General features: G+C 34.4%; 3 protein-coding genes across 4 annotated transcripts; all 3 read right to left on the bottom strand.

The window, feature by feature from the left end:
• Positions 1–1,282: 1,282 nt before the first annotated feature.
• LOC137580944 (lysosomal alpha-mannosidase-like) lies at positions 1,283–5,496 on the bottom strand. The gene is made up of 7 exons (XM_068295093.1): positions 5,094–5,496; positions 4,686–4,777; positions 4,252–4,622; positions 3,722–4,192; positions 3,053–3,663; positions 2,638–2,861; positions 1,283–2,579 (listed from the first exon to the last, which is right to left on the bottom strand). Exons 2-7 carry the CDS (start codon positions 4,767–4,769, stop codon positions 1,377–1,379), a joined length of 2,964 nt encoding a protein of 987 aa, XP_068151194.1. The 5' UTR covers positions 4,770–4,777; positions 5,094–5,496; the 3' UTR covers positions 1,283–1,376.
• Positions 5,497–6,372: 876 nt separating this feature from the next.
• On the bottom strand, positions 6,373–24,326 carry loh (lonely heart). Of its 2 annotated transcripts, XM_068294623.1 has the most exons (11): positions 24,175–24,326; positions 18,944–18,978; positions 17,596–17,671; positions 16,673–17,223; positions 12,699–12,880; positions 12,454–12,611; positions 8,435–8,636; positions 8,188–8,369; positions 7,134–8,126; positions 6,925–7,072; positions 6,373–6,864 (listed from the first exon to the last, which is right to left on the bottom strand). In XM_068294623.1, the coding sequence occupies exons 2-11, from the start codon at positions 18,967–18,969 to the stop codon at positions 6,719–6,721; spliced, it is 2,664 nt and encodes an 887-aa protein (XP_068150724.1). In that variant the 5' UTR covers positions 18,970–18,978; positions 24,175–24,326; the 3' UTR covers positions 6,373–6,718. The 2 variants fall into 2 exon arrangements, with proteins under 2 accessions (XP_068150724.1, XP_068150726.1); XM_068294625.1 differs by lacking the exons at positions 12,454–12,611; positions 12,699–12,880; positions 16,673–17,223; ... (1 more) ...; positions 18,944–18,978; positions 24,175–24,326 and adding exons at positions 8,730–8,770; positions 11,266–11,380.
• Positions 13,810–14,803, bottom strand: LOC137580539 (uncharacterized). The gene is made up of 2 exons (XM_068294626.1): positions 14,686–14,803; positions 13,810–14,625 (listed from the first exon to the last, which is right to left on the bottom strand). Exons 1-2 carry the CDS (start codon positions 14,731–14,733, stop codon positions 13,942–13,944), a joined length of 732 nt encoding a protein of 243 aa, XP_068150727.1. The 5' UTR covers positions 14,734–14,803; the 3' UTR covers positions 13,810–13,941.
• Positions 24,327–26,000: the final 1,674 nt, after the last annotated feature.

Genomic DNA, 26,000 nt, shown 5'->3' with positions numbered 1-26,000 from the left:
TGACGGCTTTTAGATGGATCAGCTGACAGCTTCATTTGCAGCTACATAAGTCAAGTTGAAACTAATTCCTGTGATTGGTCTTATAGTTAAACACAGTGTAGGTCAATAGGTCAGGTGTTTAATGTAGATCTCAACAAAATAAAAACCCGTAGGGCCGGGGATAACTTCGAACGCGTCAAAGTTTGTATAAGTTAACTCATATGACTTTCGAATTTATGATATGCTATGTGGGAACATGCTTATCGTACATTTCGCGGTTTAGATAGTTGGCATTATTGACAGCATGTTTCAAGCCGCCAGCCACTTTTCTCTTGTTGTACATTTTCTATTGGGTCATTTCATTTTATTGGTCCGTCACAATCGAACAATTGTAACTTAATCATTCAATTATAATCAATAAATATTATAACTTTATTAACTAAAAATGTGAAATAATTTGATATGGATGCGTTGCACACTTCTGACCAAAACTAAAAACCGATCAACTTAAATCTAATCTCGAACCAAAAGTAAGTTAATTACCAAATTTCGTACAATCCATATTTCTTGTATTAGTCTTAAGTTTTTGAGGTTTTCTTCCAATTCTGTCAGAATGTAACTGAGTTTTTAGTTTTATATGCTTTTATTAATATAGTTCATTTAAGTGTTTGTATTGATAGAAAATGTAATTTTTTTATTATAAACAGGTAATTTTTATTTGCAGAGCCGCTTTTTTCATTCGTTCGGTGTAGACCATTGATATTCATTTGCTCTCTGATAAATAAGATGCCAGAGTGCTTATAACATTTTGTCTAATGCATTACAATAGCGGAAAATAACCTGTATTTGTTAAAATCTTGTAAGACATTTGGCTTATTATCGTATTTCAAACATTTAACACTTTGCACGCAAATCAGATCGATCGCAATCTCTATCCCGATATGTTTATAAAGAGAATCCAGATTAAGCTTACTTAGCAACCGTTATACGAAAGTAGGATTTTAATAGCTACATATGTACATACATATCTTCCAGGTATTTGCATTTTTAACCTACATAAATGGGCAGTGTAAAAAACTTCTACTTCGACCTTTCTTTTTCCAAGTTTTTTCATTTTCCTAAATTATACCTCTGCAAAATTTGTCAGATGCTTGTAACGTCTAGATCTCGGAGACTAAAAGAGCCATCAAATAGAAAAAACTGATTGCCTGCAGCAACTTTTTGATTATTAAGATTATTAAGAAGTCGGCGAGACGACCTACTTACTTTTTTTGCACTTAAGCTAAAGACAAAGTCGATTGGGTGTAGCGATTGCGAGAACTACAGATTTATATCATAATGCAAACTCTCCATATGTTTTACTTTAGCAACAATTTGATAATACACCTGATATTTTATTAACGCTTAATAATAAATGTACGAATCTGCATTGGGTACAATGTGACGTTGAAGTCCGAATTAGCCATCGATGCATTTGCTGACAATGGCTTGTGAGAGGCTGTAAAGTACTCAACCTTAGAGGGATCCGTACCATCCACATCGTGATGGAACTTGAGTCTCTTCATCTCACTTAGGGGCAGGTTTCCATCTAATGTTGTCTCTCGAATCTCTTTTCCAGCCAAAGCGTCAAATATTGTTCGGATGTTGAAACTGAGCACATTGCTTTCAGTATGATCCATCACATGCTCAAAACGAAGTAAGATCTCATCACTCGAATAAGGTTCCAGAGTCAAAAGATTAATCGATTGTGGTAAGTCAGTAAAGTCGGGAAGCTTAATTGGCAGGACGGAGGCAACGCTGTTGGATTTACTAAAGAATTTCCAGAATGGTAGATGAATTTCCTTTTGATTTAAGCGCTCAGCTCGCGTAGCCTTCACTGTTGCATTATTCAAGATAAGAAAAACTTTTCCGCGTGCCATTAAACCTTTTCCAAACTGTGTTTCGTTGAGAGGTTCTGAGACACCAAAATATTCATCCGATAGTAAGCGGCGATGGATCATCAGTTCCAGCACTCCATCTTTAAGACTTGAACCACCTTGAGCACGATCATTAAGCAGAGTCATACGTTTCTTCTCATCCTGAATACAAATTCTAGTCGTCACTGGATAATAGTTACCACTAACTTTTTCTGTCAAATCAGGATCGAAATCTTCTCGTTCGTTTCGCTTTCGTTCAAGCATCTCTCGACCGTTGGAATCAGTGTAAAATACTCCATTCGAAGAGATGTCACTCTTGAAGCGGGTTACTATTTCTTTGCTGCAATTATCATTCACTGGAATTGGTCCAACTAGCCATTCGAACTCCACACGATTAACGCCATCATATAAACGGATTACTTGAGAAATCCATTCGTTCACATGTTGATGGACTTCCTGAACTCTTTCGCCATTATATACCGTTAAGTCGATCTTGTCACTCAACTCTTGAATGTCGCCGTCTGGACGAAAATTGTAGGCCCCTGAGGACCGATTATTCGTTTCTTGGTTATCTCCACGAAATCCTTTGTAGAAGGCAAAAGCCTGTTCAATATTTGCACTAACTCCGTTCATGACGACAGTTTTCAGTCGTCCAGTACTATTGTCAAACACTAGTTTTATGAGCTAAAACGGATAACAAATTAAGATGATTTCTTACTAATTTAGTTGTCAAACTTCTTACCGAGTTTTGAATGATCAATTCATTGTCACGTTTAAGGAGCAAGCCTTGATAAACTTGGTTCCTTCTTATAGAACTTTTTGGAGTTGGCAGAGTTCGTATATAGAAGTTATTGATCTTTTTTACTGAAGCTTTGAACACTAATTCGTGCTGAGTGACATTTGATCGGTGTCCAAGAGCTAAGACTTCTGATGGAACAGGGACAAGTTCAAAAGATACTTCGCGACCTATTTAAGAACACTTTTTAAACATTTGTAAAGTTCTAAGCATTTGTGATGGGTCTAACATGTAATATGCAATACGATTTGTTAAGTTCAGGAGCTTTGTTAATTTTAGGAAATTTTGTTTTTTAGATCAGGGTCGGATTGACCGCCATTTCAACTCCCTAAAATGGTTCATCCATTCAACGTTGACTTACCCATTTCGTCGACAATAACATAACTCTCATTCTTTACGGGCACACGGACATATTGGGAGGAAGTGTGGGCCAAAGGATTATATAGAGTCACCACCAGGTTATCAGCTTTTTCTTGAGTTAAAGCACAGACACTTATGTTTAGATTAAGACAACTAGTGAACTCTCCAGTGGTAAGATTGGTTAGAATCCTAAGCGCATCACGAGCGTTTGCTTCAGCTCCAACTATGGCGTCGGTTATGAGACGGTTATAGTCATTGGCCACAGCTTGTCTTTCAGTGCCCGTAATTGCATCGTGATGCTGCATTAAGCCAATGGTCCGACGTAAGGTTTCCAAGTCATTTGTGTGCTGAGTCCCATTCAGATTGGCGAATGTACTTAGCTGTTTGACCACCTGAAGAAAATGATTTCCATCTCGTAAAAACCGCTTCTGAGTTGGTCGCGATGTATAGTAGCCAGTCCATATATCATGAATATTGCTAGCATATGGAAAGAAGTCCTGGGTTTTATTGGGCCACGTTTGTTCCAGTTGATGAAGTGATTTCAGATAACATGCCGGCGTCGAATACAAAAGATTGATGCGAGAGCCTTCGGTTTGTCGGGCATTTACATATCTATATTTCATAAAGGAAGTGTAAAGAGTTAACTCAATTTCATATTCATGATACATACTTGATGAGTTTGTCCATATTTTCAAAGTTAATTTCTGCATTCTGAAAACGAAAATCCTCACCCATGGATATCATTACATGATTGGATCTAAACCACTGCGATAGCCATGTTGAATGGTTCAAAAAGGCATCAACTTTGATTTTAACATTATTGTCGAATCGATTTCCATCGATAATTGGATCATCGTAGCATAAGAGGTCAAAGCAAAAACCCTTTGGCTCTGAATAATGTCCTTGAGATACTCCTGTGAAAATATCAGAGTTGCTGAGCGATTCACTAGATTGCCATATCATTTCCAGATTCAACTCGTCGTTCCGAGTCATCTTGTCCATAAAATCTATGCGGGTGAAAAAGTCCCCACTATATCCCATTTGGGCAAAAATCGATGCCATTTCTCGTGAATGACCAAATGAATCAAGTTGCCAACCAACATTGGGACGACCACAGGAACCAAATGTTTCCCTCAGGAACCTAATATAGAATTCAAGTTTATTACAGAAGCTGATTGAATCTATCCGAATGATGTTTACCTCAAGCCCACATTGAATTGATCGATAACACCTTGATAATGAGTAGTTGCTTCATCATTCATAGTCCAACCGCCTCCTGCAAATTCCAATTGTCCATTTTCAACCAATTTCTTTACTGCCAATTTCAAATCCTCGGATTGATCGTTATACCACTTGGAAAAGAACAATATTTCGACTTGTATGAAACGTCGCTTTGGGTTCTTTAAGAGCTCCTGAATCACTGTGTCGATAATTCGTTGAACTCGAATTTTGTTTATTTTAGTTTCAGTTCCATAATAATATTGATCGACGGTCTTTAGCCATCCGACGTCATCATGTGAATGTGCAATTAAGTGCACATTGATTAAATCCTTGTTTAGTTCGGGACATGACTATATGAAAAATGTATAAACTAATTATAGTTTTTAGTATTGCATATAAAAAGACTAAAGTACCTCAAAGCCACAGGTCGCGCTCGAGCTTATTATGCTCAAGGACAGTAACGCACAAGCAAATATTATTTCCTGGAAGTACTTCATGTCCGAACCTCGAACAAAAAAAGGAAAATAATAAGTAAGACAGAAAAAACGCTTTAAATATCCTGTAGTGAGTCTCAGCAACTGACTACAGGATTATAAATCGTTTTTTCTGTAGCCATCTTTTTGGCATTATTTAAGTGTCCTGTCAACTCTTTTTAGCTTGATCTATAGAAGATTAAATGCTTCGAGGATCATTACAATCATTACGAATATCTTTAGTTTCGTACTGCATATTCGAAGACAAATAAAAATTACAATTTTTTCAGGAAAGAATAACCTTATTTCTTAAAAATTGTTAATAATAAAAATTATAATAAAACTTACTTTTTAATAATGGCTTCCGTGTTAAATGTTTGTCTAGTTTTTAAAAATTTTTGCATATCCTTACAATATAATCACCAGCGACATTTTTTAGGTATAAAAAGGATTATCTTTTCAATATCCTTCCGTGAAGATTATATTTTTCGTGTTCATTAAATAATTAAATAATTTTTGATTTTCCGTTCAAAACAAAATTAGTTATTTCAATTTTCAAAAATAGTTTTCCAAGCCGTTTTATGATTCTTCTCCAAGGATATTCAAAAAAATTGTAAATGTCTCTCAAGGAAGCCGTTTTTAATAATATTTGTTTATTTAGAATTATAAAACTAACATTATTAATATTTTTTAATAGAGTTCTTTATAATTTTTTCGATATCCTTTGAGCAGAAAATTAAAAACACAAAATCAATTATATTTTCTGCAGAATATTAAAAAAAAAAAATTCATTTTAAAATTTAAGAAAACATTTTTCGATATTAAAGTTACTCCTTTTTGATTGTTTCGACACAAGAAGAATTATCTTCGCTCCGATTTTAAGCTGACCGTCTCTTCCCGGAGGATCACGTATAACTGTCTACTTGTCGGAGCAGTAAGCTAATTAATAGTGAATTCAAATTGTTAAAAATATTTGCCCTGTTTCGTCTGTTCATACATTTGCCAAGTATAAAGAAAAGAGACAGTTAAAAATCGCATTTGCGCAAATAGTTGTGTTTGAATTACAACACGATTATCTATTCAGGAGAAAATGTTTACAACTGAAACTTACACAGTACATTATGTACGAGGAAATAGGTTTACATTGCCTTGTTAATTCGACCCGATGACACAAATCGAAACATATGTAGATTTGTATATTGGCAGATTTGTTCTAACTAATTTAATCTGAAAACCTACAATGAATTGCCTCCTGAACTCTATTTAGAAGTTAAACTTGGATACAGATCTTTGCACAGTATTTATAACGTATACGCAGCGTGTGACAGTGCGTATAGTAATTGGTGTTTAATTAGAGAAACTTCTCAAAATGCCAACTCCATAGCCAGAGCCACCCTAATATTTGGCTACACTGGCTTAAAAGTGTTGCATACTTCTAGGGATAGAAAGTATTAACCTGCATAGTATTCAAAAGGTTAACAAATTTAGCGTTAAAGAGAAGTAAGAGAGACTGAACCGTAGAATTAAATCATATATCAACTGAAAAATAAGTTAATTACCAAATCTATAACCAATTTCCATTATTATTTCCATATTTATTGTATTAGTCTTAAGTTCATGGGTTTTTTTTTTAACAATATTAATAATTTACTTTAGAACACATTTTGATGAATTAACTAAACTTTTACTAAACCATTGAACACACAAAATTCAGAGTCTATTGCAGCAATTTGTGTTTGTTTTTGTTTTTTTGACATGTTCTAATAGCAATTTAAATCCCTGGTCGATTTCTGAGAGACATACAATCATAAATGGTGGCAAAAATAAATTAGGGGCAGTTTGAAAATTAAGAAATTATTATTATAATACACTGTCATACAAATTAAACTGTATGGTTAGTAATTTGCAGAAATTTAAGTTACAATTTAAATGCAATCTACACACTGGAGGCCACTGAAAGAAAGGACATTCGGTTATCGGCCCGCCTTGCAAGAGGCACAACAATTGTTACGATAATAGTCATGACCGCAAAGTTTCGCATTGACGGCCCATTGGCAATTGGAGAACTGATCCACACAGACAGGAGATGCATCATTTTGGGGCAATTCCTCATTGAATTCTGTCGATTAAGATTGAAACTTGAATGTATTTGATAACTATTTGAAAAATATGCACATACCTTCGCATTTTTCAGTATTACAACTGCGGAAAATTGGTTCCCTAAGAGCGTATCTACATTTGTTAGAATCTCGTAGGATGTTTTGCTTATTATCGTATTCCAAGCACTTGACACTTCGTCGTTGTGTGCCATTGCAAGGTTTCGAGCACTGACAATAAAATTTTAGTTAAAAGTTGGAATAAGCATAAGAATCTAGAAGTTAATCTCACCTCTGACCACTCTGAGTAGTGCCAACGAGGAGCACAATACGGAATCTCATCATGAGAACACTTTTCCATTAATTGAGGTTTCAACTCGGGCTTACAGTCCTCTTCATCTGTGATTAATTGATTTTGTATGCAAAGTATCACACGACTTCGAGTTAAATTGAAGCAGTCGCCATTGCAGGAGGACCATGGTCCAGCAAACCAATCGCCAACCTTGCATGCCGATTGTTCGCAGGGTCTGCGATTATCCGGAGTATCTCGAGGATCGCAACGCTCTGTGCTAAGCTTGGAACGATCACAAAATATTGTACGATATTCGATTCCAGCCCCACAACTGGCGGAGCATTGTTGATTCCATTCGGACATTAACCAGGTAGCACTTGTGGCACCTTTGTCTGCCTTATAGCGTTGACTACGCGTGCCGTTTGCGTCCAACTGGAAACGATAACGACCTGGATTCCTTCGTCGCGCCTTGGGGCATTCGCATTGCTTCTGCGTGGGTGGCTGTTCCTCCAGGCAAGCTGCCTTATCGACATGTATCACAATGCCTGAGGCAAGTTCCTGTACACAACTCAACTCACGTCGACGGAAGGCCTCACCATGCTGACAGCGACACTCACCCCAATCATCCACCCGCCAATATGCTGGGCAAGGTTGTGTATTACAATGCAAGAGATTCTCATTAAGCACCGGTTTCTCGGCATGTAGACATCGACGCTGGGAATAGTAACGGACAGGATTCTCACGGGCACATCGAACCATGGGAACTTGGGTGCCTCCGCCACAGGATTTGGTACATGAACTGAAACCAATTACTTTCCAATGATATTTGCGTCGACGTCCTGTTCTTATACTGCTTGACGAACCCGGATCCTCATTGCCAGATCTTAGAAAGCCGTCGCTACTCTCTAAGGATAACTCATTTTCCTCCGAGTCAGAGACAATAGGAAGCAAGTATTCATACTTTACGCCAGGATTAAGAGTTTTGCTATAGATCTGGGAATGGGAAATTTAAAATAAGTTTATACCACATGAGTTGACATTTATCTTGGTTTACCAGGAGCTCCAATGGTTCTCGTATTGGTCCTGTGCTTGTTATCCACTCGGTTACCCCATCTCCATGTTGTACCCCATCGATGCGATGATAGTCGAAAGTGGAACCCACTGCTTCATATGATGCACTCTCTGATATCTGATTCTCTCCATTAAATATGCACTTCTGTTCCGATGTGCGCAGGACTTTGAAATACCAAATAAGACAAAAGAGATTTTATTGTGTGATTAACTCTGCATGCGTCACTTACCCAACAAATTGATGCTGTTCTTTAGTTCGGTTATGGAAATATTAGAGGCCCCTGCAGGTATAGTCGCCACATGGACATATGCGTCCTCTGGCAAAGGATCTCGAGTGAATATGCCCGTCACTGGACGGCACAAAAGGCCGCCACAACTAACTGATCCACTATTTGCATGCAATCCATTGATGGCCCCGCTGGCTTGAATGGCCTGCAAGGAAAATAGTTTGGGTGTTGTACAAAAAGTATGTGAAAAGTAAATACACAAGGAATATATACAAAGGGCCTAGTAAAAAGAGCTTACCGTCCAGATAAAGGCTATATATATCAGCATTCCGATGTCATCTATACATGGGGTAAGTTAAATTACGGGTATTAAAACTAAGCTAAAAGACCATCAGTTGGCTATAATCTATTAACTGCAATTGATTGATTGAATAGCCATACTAAATGAGGAAACCATTTCCGATCCCAAAGACTACAAATAACATTGATTAATGCCGATTCTGACTGAGCTAGATCCAACACTTCTTCTTTTTGACGTTTTCTATAGTAATAATTTTCATTTAGTAAGAGCTTTTGACTGTGATTTGCCTTTTTTCTAAAGTGTCTTTTGTTTTGGGTACAAGCCCCACTTTCCGTTTCCTAAGTCCAGCCCTGTTTCGTGTTACCATTCGAAAAGTTGTCTAGGACAAGGGCAAACTAGCAAATGTCCAATTATTAGACACTTTCTTTCGCTGTTGCATTTTCTTTTATTAAGCCAACTTTCAACTGAAAGTTTATAGGAAACTTGCAATATTTATGATCATGTATGGGGGGGGGGAGGGGACTACGATCGTCATCCATGGCGAATATTCATAAGTCACATGTATGTATGTGCGACCAACATATGCAACTGATAAGGCAACGATAAACCCCGCGAGATGGCGCTAGACTCTTGTGTGAACGTGAATGCCATACGAACGATTCAATGGCATGAGAGGCCATTCTTTCAGGCACATTTGATTGTTTACGAGAAACATGCGTGGGATTAAAGTGCTTATTTATTTGAAGCACTAATCCATATCTTAGCAGCGGCAACTTGAAATTGTGGAATTGCTTGCCTCCAGCGGTGGCCAGCATCCACAATTTGTTATTTATTTGCCACTCAATAAGCTAAGAAGATAAACTAATGCCCCATTAAATGGAGATTCATTTAATTATTCTCATACTGAATAATATTTCATTTTGTTATTTCATTTCTTTCTCAAAGTCGAGTAGCTCGCAATTGTTTACTTAAATATTGAGTGATAATTACCTGACAGAACTCTCTCTCTCTCTCTTTAAATAACTCAGACTACCAATCATCTAAAGATCTCGAACTAAATTACTTTCAATTCTTTTAATGTTAATAGAAATTCATATTCTATGTCGTCATTCCAAGAGAAATTTTCAGCCTTTATAAGATCATTCCATTAACTTTTAATTGAATTATGGTAAACTACTTTTTTACATAAGTTTTGCAAGCTCAAATGATAATTAAGTTTAAAGTGAAATTAACAAATTTTCGGATGGCATTTTCAGCAATTTTTAAGGAAATAAGAAAATAAATCATTTTCAAGGGTGTTCAAGCTTTGTTAAAGGCAAAAGTTATCTCCATTATCTGGTTGATTCTTGATCGCCAATAGATTTAGCTAAAGTCAATTGTGAAGCTTCAGAATGTCATTGAACTTTAAAATTTATTGAATATTGTAAAATGGAATGTAAAGTGCCACCAGATCAATCTTTCTAAATATGATCATGATCCATTATCTTTCCTATTGCGGCAACTATAATTACTGCAGTGAAATCCTTGAAGATTTGCATATTTCAAATGCCATCTAAGAAGCTATCAGAATAGAATATAATTATAATAATCGATATGTCGACCTCTATGATAAACCAGTTATTAGAAACCAATGAAAATATTCAAGGACATAAAACATGACAATAAGCAACTTTATTAGAAGTTTTAAGTCCCTTATTAATCATTGACCACTTGATAAACGATAATTTAACAATTGTGGATTGATTTCACCTAAATACCGCCTTGAATTCTATGGAGAAAGCTACTCCCCTTTTCTATTGTCAAGGACTACGAGTTTAAGTACCTAGTCATAATTAATTAATGGACAACATTGCGCCTAAAAATATGCAATAAATGATTTCGAATTGTATTCAAATTTATATTCAGTACGAATATGGAATTTAAAATCACCACAACCCTAAAACAAATAGTTAATTTTTCTGTCTCTAAATATTAATACCGGATACAATGGAACATCATGGAAATATTATATCAAGAAGGGTGTAGACCTTGACAAAATGATGTTTTGTCCAAAATGTTTACCGCAAACACACATCAAATTTACTCATGTTAAAATAGTTTTAGTTGCAACTTACTAAATATATACTTCCACACTCGAAAGATGAACTAAATAATTAGTGGATATATTTAGAAACGATTCGTGTCTGTTGCATAATAAATCAATTCCAACTAGCCAAGGTCAAGAAAAAAGTTCACACGTACTAAGTAATATACACTAAAACCAAAATAAAGCAGAGCCACTAGTTTTCGGGGCTAAACAGATGCAAATGCGCATAACACATTGAAATACAAAAAACAAAAAAAAAATATTCCCAAAAATACATCTGATTTATGGAATGCCCCAGATGGGGATTAAAAAGCAATTCATTTTTTTGTTTAATTCAAAAACCTACATATTAGTTGGTCACTTGTCTATACATAAATATAAAAATCCACACAAGTATATACATATGTAGCTATGACAAGTGCTGAATGGGAAACAAAAACCACTGACTTAATTAATTCCACTCCCAATTCTCGATACGAATATACGGCAATCTGATGTTGCACGACGAGGAACCCGACTCAAAGTGTTTTCTTTCTTTTTTGGATATGTGCTGTGTGCTTCGTTGCGCGATGAATACTAAAATTTTTGATTTCGATTGATTCATTTAAAACAATTTGTGTATCAAAGATTGAGCACGCCAGCAAAATGTTTTTTTTTTCGTTTTTCTGCTCTTTGGCGGTCTTCCACAAGTTGAAACATTGGCGCTTGCTCAGTCTATGGGTTGCTTTTTTTGCACACGCAATTGCTCTCTTATGTTTGGTTAGTTGTACATAGATAGATATCATTAGACTGGCCACGAATTTGCCGGGTATTATGTCAGCCATTTCAGACAAATCATCAAATGTCCGAAGATTATTTCTACCTTGATTGATTAATTAAACATTTAAGAGTATATCCAGAGAACTGTCTTTAGAGGCAACAAATGCCAAAAGAAAAACCTATTTGTCCTTATACAAGGATGAACATTTTTGCTCTAAACCACAATTTCGACTTATTTTTAAAATTTAATAAAATTTCCATAGGTTTATTTAAGGAAAACGTTTTGAAAGAGGGAGTGTTTGTCTTTGGTATCCTCTGTTTACTTTGTTTAAGATTATCACAATTTATTCCATTGTACTAGCATTTGTCAGAACAGATTAGACATACCTGTATTTCAAATAGGTAACCCATTTTGATTTAAGATAGAGACTTGAAGTTGAAAAATAGAAAACTTATGAAAATCTCTTACTCATGTATCCTTTCACTCCATTTCATTTCCTTCTTTTGAATGTTAAATTTAAATATTTTGATATTAATCAATATAAAGTTTGGTAAATCTGTTCTCCTTTTTTTTGATGTAAAAATTGGCCACCCTAATGTGCTCTGATGGAGCAAATGTCTGCTTCGTATTAGCAATGGAATTTGCTTTTTGTTGCTCATAGTCTCAGTTAATGCTCAATTATTTCCATGTAGGAACAAATTTAAATGGTTCCCTTTTAATGTGTTCAAGTATTAAATCTGACATACTTTTTATGTAAATCCTTTTTAACAAATACAAATACAAATACAATCGCATTAATAGTCAATGGACCTTTTATCACAGTTATTAATTACAAAGTTTCTTTTTATATTTTAAGTAAGATAAATTATACACACCTTACAAATGCCATCCACACACATGGCGCGACTCAAATAATTGGATCGATAATATTCCGCTGGTCGATAACAGGATGTTCCATCGATAACAGTGTCATTTAGGGTTGCAAAGTATTTCATACCCGATGGCATGCAATTCAATTCACATTCAGTATCATCTGCAAATACAAATGTTAATATGACAAGTAATTTGTTTAAGTAATTGAAGAGAATGAAGAAACTAATAAACTTTTCACAATGTTTACCTTTTATGTAGGGTTCCCATTTATAACGCTGACCCTGAAAGTCAATATCGTTATAGGCTGAACATTGCTTGGCTCGAAAGTCTTGGGATTCAGGTGGACATGGTATATCATTACATAGTTCATAACGCTTGTAAAGTCCCACACAAGCATTACTCGTAAATCGTTTACCAGTCGAGATGTTTCTACAAGAATATATATTTATAGTAGTTCAGAAGACCATAAAAAGGACACCAAAAACTAGGACAACATAATAATTATTCTAGTATAGACAATAGTTAAGACAATAGTATCATTAGATTTTTAGAGATACATTTATGTTATATTTTGAATAGGCAAAATGTTCAATTCATTTGCCTATTTAGTTCCGATACTTTAGAAGCCGATTAGGCATTAATTAAATTAAATTTTGGACCATCAACAAATTCATTTACATATATATTAAATATTCCATTCATGCTTCTTAAGTCGCATGCTTCATGGCCTTTGTTTCTCTCAAAATATCTGCGAAAGGATTGCCCAACAATAAAAAGGAGTAATATGTATTGCTTCGAAGGAGTTTGAAATACTCAATTTGAAAACTGGATGTTAAACTGAAAAACAAATAGGCACTGCTCCTCATTTCTTTAAAAACTAATAAACCAAGAAGAATCCTTTCAGGGTATGCAAAACCTTCTTGATCCATCCATAGTAAAATTGATAACCACCTCTTGTGGTGATCTTAATTGAGTCAAACTTTTTCACATTAGTATTTAAATGGGAAAGTAAAGTTTACACCTCACACAATTTGATGCTGTTAAACGTTTAATCTCTTTAAATTACATCCATCCGTAATATGGAATAAACGAGGTCACCCAAAAGATAAGTTTCTTCTTTATAAGAACTTTTGCATGTGCAGTCTATAGACTTAAAGACCCTTCCACTTTATTTCTCATACATATAAACAACTTATATCTATTGTAGAACCACAAACAAGAATTGTAAGCCATTTCAAAACCCATAAAAATCATCTTTCCTCTATAACATCCTCTCTTACTAATGATCGACTTTAGTATTTATTTTGCCACTGTGAATCAGGTTAAAAAACGAACTTGAACTGAATATAATAAGTATGTAATCAACAAATTTCTTTAATTTATTCGGAATTCGGTATGCTTTTCCATAACAGCTAGAGAAGTGAGTAAATATTGTTTGACACTTTAAAATGAGTGTCTACATTTGAATACTTGAATGACAACTGAATTGCCTATTGGTTCTCAATGAATTTCTTCTGGAGATATTGCGTCAATTCTTGATTTGGTGGATTTGTTACTTCATTGAGGGCCTTCTGCTTATCATCTATGGAAACGTCAGCACCAAGAGCATGTTCAGCTTGAGCCTTTAGGGCTTTGATGTCATCAACAAATTGCACATTGGCCTCCTTCAACAGGTTATCAAAGAAGTCCACAGCACTCTGAATGTCATGATTGAGTTTGGGCAAAGCATCCTGTTTGAGGAAATTGAGGAACTCTGGACTAAATGATTTGTCCAAATTGCTAAGGCCAGCCTTTCGCTTCTCTACCTCTGGCTCCTTCTGCAAAGCCTCGAGAGTGGCCAGGGTCTTTTCTATTTCATCCTTGTATTCATTTTTCTTTAACAGAGTTTTGTAGAACTCAACGGCAGCGACAATATCCTCATTAACCTGATATTCCTGGAGTTTCAGTTGAATGAAGGCCTCGAACTCCGATGAGAATTGTTGTGGAACGCCTTTAATGATGGCCTGTTTTTCATCGTAGTTGTCCTGTCTAAGGGCCGATTCGTAGAGCTTTATCAACTTCTCCAAATCGACTTTATGGGAACCATCATCCTTGGCCAAAATCGTTTCGAATCCCTGAATCTGCTCGCGTATGTGATTATTCAAGGCTTCATCTGGATTTCCCGCATATGCCCACTGTAAATTGACAGCCATTCGTGATACCCTTGCCATTTAACACCTCCGTGGGGAACTTACCTGTACAAGGGCCAGTAATAGCATGCAGGTGGGAATTAGTTTTGCCATTTCAGCAAAATAACTTCTTAGCGAGTGTCTTGATGGCTGAAAACTCAGCTCTGCATCATTCAGGTTTCGTATTTATACCCAAAAATTGCCTCTCAGTTTTTGGGGATTTTTTTCTCGACAACTTCTCAAATATACATAATGTGACTCTTTGTTTAGGTTGTTTGTTGCTGTTTTTTATTTTTTTTTTATTCTGTCTTGTTTAGATTTTAAGCTTGGAAATCAAATCGGTAACATCTACACCGTAAAAAAATATGAATATTTAGCAGTAGATTAAGGAAAATTTGTACATATTTTAAAAAGTTTTTAAGACAACTTTCGCTGCTCTAAAAAGAGACTTCTCGGGAGTTCATCTTTTTGTTGACTATTTGAAAGTATTGTCATATGTTGTTGTTTTTGTCAAGTGTATAAATTCACATAAAACAATTTGTTTACTTAGACTACATACGTTATATTTACATTTTACCAGCACATACAGAGATCTCTGTTTAGTTAAATGAAATTAGCATATAATTTTGTCGGTGACTAATGTTGACAAAACAATTAGCTGCCTTTATTTAACCCTCGTTTCATTGATATAGATCTCTACTAGAAGGCTTTTTTTCTGTATTTTTTATTGAATAATTTCTATACCCTTTTAGATATTCATGGATTGTATTCAATATGGATACATGGAAAAACAAAACATTTAATCGGTTTCTAAGTAACTACTCAATGGGAATGACAATGTTTTCAATCAAAGCAAGATCTATAAGATCTTTAAAAAAACAAAAAAATTACATTTATTATGTTTTCCTTTCTACCACACCTGTTTTGTATACAGAATCATACTTTTAGTAGATTGTAGATAGATATCAAATTAATTGTATCTACATTATGTGTGTGGGGGGGAGACAAATTTAAATTTAAAATTGGACAAACAAACCAGAAGTAAAGCTCAGTTTCTTTTTTTTTTTTGGTTTTTGTGATTTTTTCAATCTACTACTAATGGCCAATCACACACATAACCGTCTGCTGATGAGCCAAAAGATAACAATGCTCATGACAGCGGCCAAATGACGTTAATTTGAATGTTAATAAACATTTCAATATGTCACTAAAGCTCTCGAGTTATCAAGATCAAGAGGCACGACACTATTAGACGTGGCCAGCATTAGAAGAATTACCCCCTTAACATTGTAAATTGATACATTTGTATTTGGCCAAGGTATGTAAGTACTTCTTAGGGCTAATGGAAAATTATTTGTAATACCTAAAAGATTGTTTACACTTTTCATTACACAGGTGTCTAATGACTTTGCTAAATACACTGAATGAGAGCTAAGAGTTAGTTAAAGCAAAATAATACTCATATTATCAATGAAAACATCTGACCAAGGGTATAAAAGGGGGTATTATCCTGCTATGCTATATGATCTTCAAAAAATATTCATGAAACCTGGCAAAGCCCGTTACTAGCCCATTGGTTAGCCCATTTGTCCAGTTTCATAAGTAAAATATCGGTTTCCTTGAGGATCCTTCACTGCAAGGACTTTATAATTTACCATTACTTCGATTGAAGTATATATATATATATATATATATAGTGGTCCGATTCCTGCGAATCCAAAGTATAACATATTTTAGTCAATGGAAACCGAAAAGCAAAGTTTGACCTAAGGAAGATTACATTGATCTAGACAGACAAAATGAATATACCCTATTTGCAAGAGTATATTGATGTTTAAAATTTATTCGTTGAGCTCCCTTTAGATGTACTTCACTGGGTTTTTCTAAGTACTACATTTATATACTGTTCCTGATCATTAATATCAATATTTATCTGAGCAAATAAATGCAAATTTTGCTTGTGGTTTGGCAAGTTAAGTGGCCCAATACTTATCTCATACATGACTACTTGACGATCGATATAAAATACAGAGTATCTCTTGGACATACTCACCTGTTAATACACTTTCTTATCTGATGCCTGATTCCTCCGCCGCAACTGCGTGAACATTCGCTCCATTCGTTCCAGTTGGCCCAACGCGGATAGGGGCGAACTTTTACCTTTGCTCTCTTTGTAGTCGTTGGCACTAAAGTGCTGCTAGTCAATGGCTCTTGAGTCACAGTTGGCATGGCCAATGTTGTAGAGGATTCAGTAGTCGCTGAATGGGAAATGTTATTTATGCTAGACGAAATTATATCGTTTGCAAGCGATAAATTTGTCGACTTTAATGGCACTTCCGTGGAAATTGGTATATTAGTGGCTTTCGCATTCAGTGACATTGTCGTCGACTCAAGTCCGGATAGGGCTGAGTTTGTTGTCTCGGAAGTTGCTGTTGGTTTGTCATATTCGCTGAATACTTCGTTGTTTCTGGATTTTTGTTTAAATGCGATAGTTTTTTGTGGGCGCCACAAATTGGCAAACTCCAAGGTTGTCTTGGGTTTAATATTTGTTTTTGAATTGTCTGTTTTTGGTTTGCTATGTTGCTTAAGCCATTCTTCATGTTTCTGAAACAAAAGAGAAGGAATTTATTAGAACTCTTCTCACAGTGTGACTGGAAGAAGTTTGATTGGAATGAAGTGAAGTTAAGATCAATTGCATTTTTGTTGAGCGACTAAATTGTGTTTCAACAGACACCTGAACAAACCGACTCTGATCAATTGAATTTGGGAAGTATTTCTTTTAACCAAGTCATAATTGGTCAACTTATTTCATATACTCGTGTATTTAGCTTTCTTTAAAAAACGATCAGAGTTAAGTTGAATTTATCTTTATGGCTTTGGGTAAAACCAGTCTGGACAATATTAAAATTTTATGGTTGTGCACAAAGTGGCCTTCTTTCGAATGGCTTATTTACTGCCAACTGGCAAATGGCTTACCTTGATGCGTTCTATAGTTGATAGATCCGACTGTACTAAATGGGTACAGATAACAGCCACAAAAACGAAATAAATACTGCAAGAATTAATAGATAAGCAATATTATTTTAATTATTATATACCCAATTAATGTTCAAGTCAATCAGATGGAGCTTAGCTTACAATTAGATTGATTCAGAAATTGAGATTGACAGGCAGAGGATATGGACAGATGATTGACAATGGCTTAAATTGATTATCTTGCCTAGCCAAAAAAAAACTTGGCTAATTCAACTGTTACCAACAAAATGATGTTATACATCCATCTGACAAGTTTTAACGATTGAAATCATCTTTAATATTCTTTTTTATGTATGCACATGCTTGAAGATTTAATGATTTTTAAGTAAATTTGCGTAGGTCAACGGCAAAAAGTAACCCATAATTAATGGAATGGACTTCCCACAACGAAAATGAAGAGAAAACAAAACAAAATTCAAGTTTCACTCGCGCGAGCCTCCAATAAGTAATAAAATTAAATTTATGAAGCCCAAAACTGAACTGGTCCCCATAACAAATTATGTAAGTTGAGAATTTCTGCGGCACATTAAATAATTAAGCCCAATTGAAAAAATTTTGTTTTTTCTTGTGTAGATTTAAGCTATTTGGTGACTTAAAGAAACCATAATTTATATGAAATATTGAGTGCCTAACCCCAACATTCCAGTTAATCTATTATTCATAAAAACTAACTCCCCTCCCCCTCTCACTCACTCTTTCATTCATGCTTATGATGAATGATGAATGTACATTGAAAATATGCCCAATATCAGTCTCTCTATATTATATATATTTATAATTGACAAAGAGGGTCAAAACATTTGCCAAACAATCAAAGACAAAATTCACGAATAGAATAAAAAAAAAGTCTTTTGCAACTAACTAAAAAGCTTAGTTAGCATTGCGTGTCGATCACCAAGTTGGGATAACTAACTGAAGCAGGTGCTCTTTAGCTTAAATTTTTAATAATCATGCTAAAGGTTTTAGTTCAGCTCTGGCTCTTAATTGACGACTGATCTCGGCTGTATTTAATAGCAATTGAAATTAAGATTTTTAGTATTGATATAAAGCTGATTTATTCATTATAATAATAATAATTAATAATAAATTTGTAAGTCTAGCTAGATTTATTTATGGTTCGCTAAATTTGCTAGAGGTTTAAAAACTTCTTGTTTATTTGTTGTTGTAAATATAATACAAAAAAACCAACTTGAGTGCATTTTTCTAGAGTTAAAACCTTGTTTCATAGATTATCATGTCCATATAATCACAGGACCAAAATTGAAGAGTATTTTGTAAGATTACTTACCTGCATTTGGTTAAAAAGTTTGCCATTGTGAGTATCTGTAAAAAGAAAAGACTTAACTTTATCACTATTGTTCAAACTAGATTAAGATGTTGAAATATATATTAAGATAAGTCTGTTATCTGCGACACAAGAAGAGCAGGTTAGTTTTAGGTTTCTAATCTAATTTCTAAGCCTTTTGAATTTGGCAATTAAAATTTATATATTTCGAAGGTAAACACTAACGAGAATTCAAAATGACAGTAAACAAGATTTAACCATATGTATTTAATAAATTTAAGCTAAGAAATTTCATATTTTATAAAATTAGAACATCCTTATTTTATATTCAGGTTTAGACGATGAACTTAATGACTATACCTAGTTAGAGTTGGTATAGTTCAGTTTGGGCTCATTGAGGATTTTAGGATAGTAAATTTTCTCCTGAAAGTATGCAATACAAAGAGGAAACTATGTATTTGTTTCTTGCTTTTCATGTTATTAATTATAGTCAAGTGATTGTAGTAACTAAATTTGATTGTCCTATATTCATACTGTTTACTCTTGGACACATGAGAGAAACTACTACTGGATTTTAAAAATGCTATTCAATACTGAACACTTGTTTGGAATCGAAAAACTAAGTGTCCAAGTTAGGGTTGAAAGGAGTCCCTTTACAAGTGAGGGTTAGGTGTATCTTTTATAGTATTTAAGTGATCTGTTGAAATAATAAGTATAGAAACTTTTGAGCAACTCAGAGTTGGTAATCCCCTCTGGTAGTGATTAACATAAGCGACAGTTGAGTAAGAGAAACATCAAAGTCGAACTGATTCGACAATTTTGTACGTACATATGTACATATATATGTATATATGTATGTATGTACAATGTGCAAGTACTATACGTAATTAGTTTCAGTCTTCTGGGATGCCTTTACGCACAGTCGAGCTTAAAGAGGAACAAATAAAACGGCGCTGAATGCGATCATTAATCTACTCGTAATTTGCGCCAACAACTGCGACAGAGTTCGACACGCCCATCTATAATGAGCTCTCTGGAAAAATAGAAAGAAAAAAAAAACGAAAAATTAAAGCAGACTTCAAAACATCACATCAGCACATTGTCTGGCAATTAACCCATTTTTCGGAAACTATTATATTCTAACCCACCAAAATCGTTGCGGAATTGTCGACATTCATACATACAAGTGTATATATATATGTATAAATAGGGACAAAAGTTGAATATTATTTACAATTGTTATCGATTTATATATGTAGATCCCAATACTCTGGTTATACCATGTACTCAGAGGACTAAATGGTATATTTAAGTGCACAATTCGCACTATTTATGTGTTTAAGAGGCAGAAAGAAGCTTTTACGACTTCATCTCATTCAGCCATCTAGATCCGCCTATATGAACACCAGATCTCATATCTCCTTAGTTTATAACATTAGGCTTTTTAAATTTTAGATATCGTGGTAGAATTGTAAACTGCATTGGCCTACCAAGTTTCATGAAAATGGAATTAAAATTGACATATGTAGTTACGAATAGAATTATTTTCACTAGGAGAGACAAAGTTGGCTCGTGAGATAGCTTGCATTTCTTATACAAATAAATATGGTGGTTTGATGCATGGTATTCCAAAGTCGTGGCGACAAATTATTTGGTTACTTAATTTCTTATCTACTAAGCCTGCAGATTGTTTCAACATTTTTCATTTTTATTACCGATTTGAAATATGAAATGACATAATTTAACCAGCTAACAACAATTGGATGTTAAATATAAGCTAAGAGTATTCATAAGCCTCAGTCTAAGAGTGAATTGTGAAGCTGGAAAATAATTGGAAATACTCTATTAAAAAACGTACCACGAAATGAGAATTTTTAAGCGTGGCAGCTGTTTGTTGTGGTTCATAAATCGTTTTGCGATAACGTCAGAAGTTTTCCGAATGAGAATTAAATCTTATCGCCAACACATCGGAAGTCGTTAAAGCGGAAAAACTATGCATGTACACACACACACACACACACACATTGATGCATAAGCTTAGATGCAAAAAAAAAAAACTGAAATCGATTCCAACCGAAATCCATTTAAATTGAAAGTATCTCAGGCATTGGCAAAAGGCTTCGTTTGTTTAGACAAGCAACAAATCGTGCGTGACCACGCTAATGCAAGGGAAAATTCGTTAAAAATAGGCGATGAGATCCGCAATTGCCATTGCCATCATCGTGAAACGACACAAACCCCATACCCAAACCCAAACCCACAGCCATATCCATTTGTATGGCACAAAACAAAAAACTGGGAAGGGTGCGTATGAGAATGTTACGTAGTTTTTTGTTTTTCTGTGCTTACACACCCAGTCATCATACATATATACTTAAATATCGCCATGTACCTACTCATACATATATACATAAGTATGTAAAATATATGCTCAACATACTTTCTATTGAGCTTCTGGATGACTATTGACCTTCATGGTGTCTAAATCTCGATAAATTTTGTTGTGTGTTGCGTAGATCTGCATACATATTTGGTAATGACTTCAAATGTGTGTATGTGTGTGTCTGTTTATGCGAGGGCTACTTTGAAAGTTAGCAACAAAAAGAGACACTTCTTAACTCTTCAAACGTTGAAGATGTCAACCATAAAGTTAACGAATCTTGAAAGAATTACTTTTAATTTACTTTTCCCCGTTTATAATCAATATCTGGGAAAAAACTCTAAGGAAGGAGGGGAGGGTGAATTAGGCATTATCAACTACAATTTATTTGCAAATTTTAAAACTTGACAATTTAATGAAAATCAAAAATTACCCAAATACGTTACGTGAAAAACTATATTGCAAGCTAAGGCATTAGAAAGTGTTTCAAAAACCTTCAAAATCTTCATTTACTTAATAATATATGTAGGTTCCATTAAGGATGACAAAAAACCATAATAATGCAAATAGGATTCTACAAGAACTTGAGGTTTAAGCCATGTTTAAGGTATAAACATCCTTTAATTTTAAACAAAAAACTGAAAATAATATGCTTTAAGCCCTTTTTTAACATTTTGAAAACATAATTTTAAATATTTATTTCATTTTTAATGGTAAATATTTCAATTGTTTTGGGTTTCGGGCTCTTTTAAAATATAATATTGTTGAATTAAGATCTATAAACCCCTCCCCCTGATACTTTGCACATATAATAATATTAATTTTTTCTAAAGCAGAATCTTTTGGGTAAATATAACTTCATTAATCAGCCCCTTAAGTTTCTACATGAATTCTGTAAATAATATATAACACTAATGTTCGTTTTATGAATCCTTACAACAGATCTGATATCAATGGGACATGATCGAAAGGAAAGTCTCAATGCGATCCTCTAAAGCATTGACAGAAACCTTTTTCCAACATACGACCATTAAAAATTAAAACCAAACAAATTCTAATGCAAAATTTAGAAAATTCTAAAAATATTTTAACCCATATCAGTTGTATTGCTATTTCGGGATTATGTAATATTTTTCGAAAACCAAAACTAGCCCCCTTCCACTTACTTCATAATGACACAGTGCACTTTTTGGAAAAACTGTGTCAATAGACCATTTTTCTACCGCCCCCTCCTCCCATTTGACAAACTGAATAACTCGATTTGAGGAATAAGAAAAGCAAAGATATTTTTATATCCACACAAAGACACTGTGGATGAATACGTTTCCAGTGGCAATAGCACTTGACTCTGTCATCCAAAACAAAAAATGACACAATACGAATTTTGAATAGAAAGTGAATGCAATCTAAAACGAAGCACTTGAAAGAACTAACAAAAATTGCCTATGTGTGTGTGTGTGTGTATATTGATCATTGTATGTACATATGTACAATTTGAGTATTGGTCATTACATCAATATTTATACACAGATGTGAGCATTTCCGCTCTAGCCGATGGATCTGCGAAAGAGTTCCGTCTGGAATTTCTTCATGGATTCATGGATTCTGTCTGATAGTCGTCCGTCAACAATGGCCAAAAGAAATAATAATAAAATCTAATTGATTATGTGTGTGAAATGGAATCGTTGGACTCTTGAATTTGCCACTATCACATATAGAAATGTTATTAATTACAAGTGGTTAGTACCTACTAAAATATAAGAATTTATTTTTGTTCTGTAAAGTGTTAAGTATAAAATTTAGGCCAAATCGGCCGGCTTGTTTTTCGATTCAAAGTTCTATAATAATTGGACCGAGTCCAGACTTTCGTTTTACTCTAAATAGGTACTAATTAACAGATAATATGAAATACTTTTCATTCCAGTTTAAGTTTCAAATCTCACTTTAGCTCCTTCTCAGTTAAATTCTAAAATCTATATTCATTCATCATATCTGCCATCTAAGATTTGACTTCCAGAAAGTGAAACTTTAGGTTTTTTGTATTGAGCACTCAATAAACGAAAAAAAGGGTCATGTATTTTCATATTTATTGTTTTTTACAGAGACAGTGATCCCGACCGCCGACCCCCGACCCCCGACCCCGCACACGCGACTCAAAAAGATTGATTGATCCACTTGAAATCTGTGGATATGCGGTTATGTGGTTAAACCTTTTATTTTTTGTCCATTGGTTCGTGACTTTAATGAAATGACTTTAGATATGAAGCATTTTTGAAAGGAAAACAATTAAGCTGTTATCACTTGTGACTCTCGAATCCCTCATCACCTTCATTTTCCTACTCGAAAAACTTGGCGAGTCTTGGGGTCATTATATATAGAGACTTTGGTTCTTATACAAATCTTCTCAAAATCAAGTTAACAACAAGTATGAGAAAATATAGTTGTAATTAGTTTTCAATGAGCGTAACTTAGAGTTGTTAAGTAAGCTCATGTTTAGGTTACGCCTTTTAAGTTTTAAGTACTTTTTTAATTTGTTCTTTAAAGTCGGCTTTGAACATAACAAAACTAGGTTAAAAACTTAAAACACTTCATTAATTTTCAGGGCCTTAAAGAAATAAACTTTTGAAAATCCATTTAATGCTTAATAACTGAATTTCACTTCACTTTCATTAGGAATTGTGAGAATTCTTAATTTCTTTTTTTCAACTTTTTGTTGCATACTTAGCAACTAATTAGAAAACACTTTTTGATACTTTAATTACACGAGTTTTAAACATAGTGGGAATGATTATTTTTCATTTTATACACAAAATGTTTCTCTATATTTTGTCAATTTTATAATTTTTGAACCTACATGGCGACAAAATTCTTCTTTTGTTTAAATATTTATGTTGGATATTGTTTAATTGTTCACACAATTGATAAGTTTGACTAATAAAAATAATTTGTTGAAAATTGATTAAAATGATTTTAGTAAGTCGCGATTTAATTCCGTTTCGATTGAAGCCGCCGTCATCATCGCGTGGTACGCAAATCCAAACTAAAATTGCGGGAAAATCGTTTTGGGAATTGAAGCGATGAAAGCAGAGTCTCCCACCCATCCCTCCACCACTCCATCCCGTCGTCAAGTTCCATGTCCAAAGGCAAACAAACATTATAGTGTGGCGTTGCCTCTGCGATAGAACGTCAAGAGCAGCACTTACTTGCTCCGAGTGGTCCCCACAATGGTTGGGGGTGGTGAAGGCCTCGGCGGGGGCGGCGGCGGCTGTGGAGAGGAGAGGGAACAGTGGTGAGTCTATGCTGTGCTTGTGTGTTTGCTGTGTGTGGCAGCATATTCGTCGACATTGTCGTTGTCGGCGCACGCCCAAAAAGTCGGGAAGCAAACGTGCTTCTACTGCGAACGCGCAACATTTCGTATGGTGGCTACAGATGATCATCATACATAGAAGTGTATACATTGCACACCGACAACAACAACAACTACTACATATTACCTACTAATGTTGCGTACTTATTTTTTTTTGGTAATCCAACCCAAAAGGCTATTTAAACTGTTGACTCTAAGTTGCTCACACTTTGTAGATAAAGAAAAAAAAAAAAAAAAAATACACCAATTGTTTTTATCATAAGCGGAAATGTGACTTCTGTGTGGGTTACATAGAAATAATCAGGTGCATTCTCCTTGAGAGACTTGTGTAAATTTCTTTCTAATTACACATATTTACATATTTACAAATGTATCTTCACATGTGTAAGTATCTAGTTAGTTAGTATGCATGTAAGTTAATAGGAATTACTTTTCTAACCCTCATGGATGCCCTGAAATTGACGACAAATCGGTTTCTGTATATTAAATGTTTTCTCATCCAATTGAATGAGATTTTGTACATGTTTTGGATAACAAACACTTTAAAACATTTCTTTATACAGTTTATACATATTTTGAAGATTAAATTGTAAAAACTAAAAATAGAATTCAGATGGCTTAGGAAAACTTAACCTATAATTAATTCTTTAACTATTTTTGTCTATAATATATTGAATACTGAAAGATAGTTTCATTTGGGGTTCCATCTTTTGTCTCTGACTCAATCTTTTACATATTCTGACAGAGAAAACTTTTCCAGACCAGAGCTTTAACGATCTACATAAATATATAAATATACATATCTGGTATAGTTGCCCGTTCTTAATTCGGGAGAAGGAATTATCTTAAGAAAACCCTATGAAATAGAAGAATAGTTTTCTGGACAGAAGGACACACATATTGCCAAGGACTAATTACATTTGTGGCTGAATTCTTAGAAATTATAATGTTTGGTTTAATAATTCTTTATATTTACTGGGTATTAACTTGCTTAAATAGTATTTGTATACACATAAAACATCCCAAGTTAGGTTCTTTTTCTATATTTTTAGATTATGTTTTATAGAAGTACGCAATTTTAAGCATTTGAAATACTTAAATTAGACAATAATCGAGTGACTAAATATTTGGAAAACCAGATTCAGATAAGTGTTAACTTACTGTTCTCTGCCAAGATTTTGTGCTAATCTATAACATCTAAGCCTGGATTAAAATACGCTTAGTTCTTTTTACTCAAAAAGCCCTGGGTTTCCCTCTTCCTTGAGCTCTGCAAGAGTGGATAAATAAAAGAACTAAACAACTTAAGTAAATAC

This window comes from Drosophila tropicalis, unplaced genomic scaffold (assembly GCF_018151085.1).
Source record: "Drosophila tropicalis isolate 14030-0801.00 unplaced genomic scaffold, ASM1815108v1 contig_845, whole genome shotgun sequence".
In the NCBI taxonomy this organism is placed as follows: domain Eukaryota; kingdom Metazoa; phylum Arthropoda; class Insecta; order Diptera; family Drosophilidae; genus Drosophila; species Drosophila tropicalis.
This window is presented reverse-complemented; position numbering and strand designations above follow the sequence as displayed.